This window comes from Etheostoma cragini, chromosome 16 (genome assembly GCF_013103735.1).
Source record: "Etheostoma cragini isolate CJK2018 chromosome 16, CSU_Ecrag_1.0, whole genome shotgun sequence".
NCBI classification, from domain to species: Eukaryota; Metazoa; Chordata; class Actinopteri; order Perciformes; family Percidae; genus Etheostoma; species Etheostoma cragini.
The window spans coordinates 10,618,984-10,624,983 of record NC_048422.1 but is presented as its reverse complement, the minus strand read 5'-3'; the positions used below and the strand labels follow the sequence as shown (position 1 = coordinate 10,624,983).

Sequence of the window (6,000 nt, the reverse complement as noted above, 5' to 3'; positions counted from 1 at the left end):
CTCAGGACTTGATTTTTTATTTCACAACAATGTATATATTTAAGTAATGACTAAAGGTCCCCTGAATTAGTTTTTAGTGAAAACGCGCTCGGAATGGGAGGGGGTGGAAAGTAATATTCAGTTGGTTGTCATACACAATTTCACTGCTAGATGGGAGGAATTCTTACACAATGTAGCTTTAACAGAAACAATTATTCCACTCAGGTGTACGATCCCATTCGCTCCTTTTCAAAACATCACCGTAGGTTCAAGGAAATTATCTTCTGTTTATTGTTGTTTTATGGACAGAGCAACTCATCCATTCTTTAAGAATATAATCAGCATATTAATTACTGATAACCAAGGACGTGCACAGACATTTGTCCCCAAAAACAAAGTTACATGACTGGGGGCAGACGGCATCGCTGAAGGCAAGACTGAATGACATAGCAAATTTAATTTGATTTAACTTAAGGAATGATGGGCGTATTATTGTATTAATGCAGCCACAACAGCGAAGAAGAAGAAAAAGAAAGAAAGAAAGAAAAAAAGAAAGAAAGAAAAAGTTTATTTAGGTTCTTTCGCCAGAGGGGCAGCTAAACCAATCAGGGCAAACAGACAGTTGCCCGGGCAACAATAGCCTGTACCTGTGCACGTCCCTGCTTATAACAATAAGTGTTAGTATCAGTCCTACATTGAATTCCACTATTTTGACTACAAAGACAGGTTAGTTGTTGCAGGAACTTTACATGACATGAGGTGATCAACCCCCAATGTGCAGGTCAAGCGGCCTAAGTTTATTTGAAAAGTGAAAGCTCTTAAGAATAAACCCAGATTAAAAATGTGTTATTGGAAATCTTGAATCTACAACAGAAATCCTCTAAACATGCATTAAGCAACCCTTTGGATATTAACACCAAAATGACTGTTTTCCATTTATTTGCTTGGTTGTGCTTCAAATCTCATTGAGAAGACAGATTCAGAATCAGAACCCTGCAGTTCAAGCCACTTTTCATTGTTTACGTTTGTACATTCATTAAAAAAACAAAACTGAGCAGCTGCTCCCAGCACAGGAGCACATACAAACCACTTGTACAGCATAAAATTATGGAGGACAGAAATAAACACATGGCTGGTGAACAGAGTGAGTACCTCATGTAATAATAGTTATCTCAGTGCAAACCAGGAACAAAACAGCAGTAGGCTTACACTGAATGTGTAGTGAGAAAACAACCTCCAGGGATGCCCACATTGCTCTGTTACTGCTGGATGGGTAAGAAGCCACGTGTTTGCTCACACACTCAAACACAGCTTGATAAGGGATAACAGGCAGCTTTAAGGATTGCCTAACCAAACACCAGCTATCACATCCAACCACCCAACATGTTGGATCTTCAGTGAGAAAAACAAGATTAAAGCAGCAACTTTTAACAACAGAAAATTGTAACAATGACCAATAATACAATATTCTTTTTTTTAGAAAAGGCATCTGCCGAATAGCCCATCTGCTTGCCAAGGGACATGGCCTGTCTCCTTCTTATGCTCTACACCTGTCTAACCCTTTCCTGATGAAATCTGTAGATGACTCAGATCACCTTTGGACGCTATGAGTTTCTAAGAGCAAGGAAATTAATGGTTGTCTTGTGGCAGCACACATACACAGTGAGTCAGTTGATAAGGTCCAGCAATAGAAATACCTCAGCAGTCTTTGATAATAGGGTTCATCCTTAGCTTGTCTACTGAAAAAAACCCAGGGAGAGGCACTGGAGAGACAGATGTTGGATGGGTAGCAGTATAGGATGAATCCATCCATGCAAATGAAGAATGAAGAAATGCATGTTGATGTGAATATATTAGGACGTTGTCTCCAGACTTACTAATTAGAATATTATTAAGTAGGTAGTATGTTTTATTTGAAGGTGCTCTGTTTATAAAGTCCAAATACAAAGCTAAAGTATATTGTGGGTCTAACATACCAATGAAAAAATAGATTAGCTTTAATTTGCTCAGAAACAGTTCATTGGACGTGTTAAACATAATAGAGCATACATTAACAACACAAATTAGGTGAATATTCATTAAAAGAGACTTACTGATTTGCTCCATATTTTTTGACATTAGCTTCTAAAATAAACTACTCACGATTAACAGGTCACACTCTTTACCCTGTGTGTTAACATTTTGTCCTTCAAACCGTCAACAATTGCCTGCTTTATTTACTTGGTTCAGCATATTCTGCTGTTGCATTACATCTCATTTTAAACAACTCTATGTTAAACCCAGGACGTTAGCTAACTGTTCACTTGGCCTTACTTGGGCTCAGATGACATATTGGAGCATGAAGAGGAAATAACCAATAACATCTTATGGCTTGGTCTGTCACTGTGCTGGAAGTGAGCCCGGTTTGCTATTCATCAGGATATATACTATGTCAGCATGCTGTGGAGGAGGTCGATTTTCCGCTGAGGGAAATACATTTACATTTATTTATTGCAAGCCATTACAGGGATTTGCTTTGGAGAACAGGCTCCTAATTATTTATATTCCATCACATCCAAACTGCAACGCCAAGCTTGCCAGCGTTCATTGGACCGCTGCGAGGTGTTAAAATTCACTTCAAGTAGAGGACAACAAATTGGCTCCGATGTCCAAAAGTAGGATAAACTGTCTTTTCTAGGAGAGGGTCTTGTTAAAAAAAAAAAAAAAAAAAAAAAAAAAACATCACTATACTGTTTTGTAAAGTGGTGGTATCAAGTAAGAAAAACTTCCTAAAAATGACCATAGGCTAAATAGCAAACCTTCCCACACCTATGTAGAAAAGATAGACCACTTACCACCCCAGAGTCCAGCTGCTCGGTAGTCTGAGACGGAGCCGCTCCGGTCAGAGGTAAAAGCCACAATATCGGCACCAACAGCAGCATCTCCGGTGAAGTATTCCTCATCCACTTGTGAAGAACCAGAGAAACCATGATGCCCTATGACAGGCTGGTCCTGCAGGGCTCAGACACCGACCCCGACAGCAGCATCCACGGGATAAATCACACGCCGACACTCCTGTAAAATGTGCCCGCATAGGTCTACCTCACTGTTGAGCGCAAACACATGAAACACATTAAAAACGGTGGCGCTGTGGACGGCTAGGATTTACAAGTTTGTTTTTCAACCAAACGGTACTTGTAACTGCCACCTGCGTGGTGGTTATCAGATGAAAAATGTGTATTCTTGTCCTTTTTGTAAGAGGTGATATCCCTGCAGCGAGAAGCGCGAGCTCCACTCCTGCGCGTGCAGTTTACAGCACTGGAAAATGAAAGCAGCTGCGTGCGGTTTTGTCCCGTGCGGCGGAAGAGACCGCGCTTTGACGCACACACAGTGAGTGCATGAGTATTTGGCTCGGGGGTTTCAAGGAAAGGAGGGAGGAGGGAGGAGGGAGAGGAGCGGAGTTGAGCGCTTTTTGAACCCACTTGGACACTCTCGAATTCCTGATGCGCCTCGTGCGCAATTCGAGAGCCTGGGTTGAGACCAAAAGATATACAATATTACATCTGCGTAGCTCTATCATCAACATGTTGAGTGGGCTCGACATGCCTTGGAGTGAATCCAGCTTTGAACTAATAGATTGAATTGAGTGTGATCTATTCCCAACATGGAGCACAGCACAAACAGGAGGACAGGAGAAAAAAACTAATTTAGAATCTATTTAACCGCTTCTCAATTTCCGGCGGTTCTGTTGCCAGTGGGGCCGAAAGACCTGAGTCAACACGCGTTGCCAGATTGCAGCCTTTAGGTGCCCTGAGGCAAAGATGACATATGGCCTCTATTCACACCCAGAAACCCCAAATATGCACTTTGTGAGTAAAATATAAGGGTATTAAGGATGTGTTTTAGCCATGCATGTCAGTTGGGTCAATTTTGGTCCACACGGAAATATCTGCTAATATTGAACAGATTGTGGATAATGGAATTGTGCACACATACCCATGAACTTTAATAACATTATGGATCCCCTGGCTTTTCATCTAGCACCAGTACCATAGCAAGAATGTGTATGTTTACATGTTATGTATGCTCACATTAACATTTAGCTCTAAGCCCCCTTTGTAATTAGGTGCACCATTAACCACACACACAGTAAACTTTGGACTTTTTATCCAGAGTACTGGGACAGATGTCTGTTTTGACTTGTTGGTATAATTGAATTTCATTCCAAAAAAAATTGTATTCTGACGTCCCTCGTGTCATTTTAAATGTCTAAAACGTAAAATGCAACAGTGACTGTAGCTGATAAATGTATATACATGCCATGACAACACCTGAAGTAAATATGCACGATCTTTATGATTGATAAGTTGGCCTGGTTTTCATTTTAACGCAATTATAGTACATATAGTTTAGTCTAATTTTGGGTACTTTGTGAGGTAAACCCATTGTTTAATTGTCTTTGTTATATTCACGGCAATGAATAAAGTTAGAGGTTTATTTTGTCATTCAAATAACACATTTCAGAGCGCCAAGGGTATTGGTAATAAGGTAAAGGTGTATTGTAACTTAAAGGGGTGCTATGCAGTTTTGGCCATTTCTTTGCAGTTGTTTTTCTTTTTGCTCAAAGGTTTCTCTATAGAGCTCCCCCTACAGCCTTGGAACAGATATTTGGCAGCTCCTCTGTTTACTGGTGTCTGACTCCTCGCTCGCTCAGTCTGTAGTTTCCTCTTTCTCTGTTCCTTCGACAAGGCTTTGCTAGCTTTCCACTTCTTTTTTGCCGTCTTAGACATAGCGATAGTGGGAAAAACTTCATCGCTACCTTCTTAACCGGTTCCTGAATGGCCGTTTGTGGGCAGTGCCGTGAAGCAATTCGTTACTGAGCAAGACCTGATGTCATGCGATCCTTTGCAACGCTTAGACTGGCAAAAAGTTGCAAGAGTGTTTTTTCCGCTAACAGGGGGAGACAAGACGACCACCATTCAACATGAAAAAAAGTCATATAACCTGTAAATTATGCTTTTTAAATTAGACTGTTCACCTTTAAGTTGAGCAAGTGCTCCATTGTCAATTGCTGCATTACATGTGCTAGTAAGTTACCTTGTCTTCTATTTAAGGTGTTAATTTCTAAAGGATAAAAAAAAAAAAATGAAATCAGAGTGAAGCATCATCTCCACATAACGAATTAGCCGTACAGAATGATTCTTTTTCAAAAGAGCACCAAGTCTTGAAATGTGTTGATGCAATAGAAAAAGAGAAGATAGTGTTGAAAAGCATCGTGCTAAAGCTGAGGAATCTGAAACAATGCTTGAAGAACTTAATTCAGCTATATCAAACATAGATTAAAGAAATTCTATGCATCTCAGGTTTAACACCTAAGATGCAGGACCTGAAAGAGCCGGAAAATGAAGAAATATGAAGCATCTCTAGCACAGGAGGCGATGTCACTCTCTCAACTTCCAGTTTCAAAACCCTTTGTCTTCTCTGGTGATGCACTGAAGTTCACAGAATGGAGCACAGGCTTCAAGGCTGTCATAGAGAAACAATGCTCAAATCATGCAGACACTGTTTGTTGTTTTTTAAAGGCAGCTTCTACAGGAAGGATGCCAAGGCTTATTAACTTGGAAATACACATATGTACACATACACAAGCATGGGAGAAACTGAATGCCAGATGTAGTCACTCCGTCGTGGTCAATGGGCCTTTAGAGATGACCTTAACATAACAGGTGGCCAAAAAATTGGTGGAAATAAGTATATGAAGCTAAGAAAGTTCAGTGATTTCCCACAAGCCTTTCATGTCAAGGGTCTTCAGGTACTGAACGACTGGGAAATTAATGAGAAGTTGCAAGTCAAACTTCCTGATTGTAAAAACAAAGCCATGTGCGCAATATGCAGGAGGCACCAAGCTCCATCCAACTCCATTGCACGAAGATCAACCCTCAGCAGAGAAGTCTTCACAAAGTGTCCCGCAAGTAGGAGAAAAAGCATCCTCACTGTCATGCTGTGTGAAGGAGGTGGGAGGACATCAATGATTGTGCCAGT

At 40.6% G+C, this 6,000-nt stretch overlaps 1 protein-coding gene across 1 annotated transcript in view; it reads right to left on the bottom strand.

The window, feature by feature from the left end:
• LOC117959711 (matrix metalloproteinase-17-like) overlaps nt 1-3,398 on the bottom strand; it is a 75,496-nt gene extending 72,098 nt beyond the window's left edge. Inside the window, exon 1 of the mRNA XM_034896991.1 lies at nt 2,814-3,398. Within this exon, the coding sequence (XP_034752882.1) occupies nt 2,814-2,948 (135 nt within the window). The 5' untranslated portion in view covers nt 2,949-3,398. The remainder of the gene's footprint in view (nt 1-2,813) is intronic.
• Between the last annotated feature and the right edge of the window lie 2,602 nt (nt 3,399-6,000).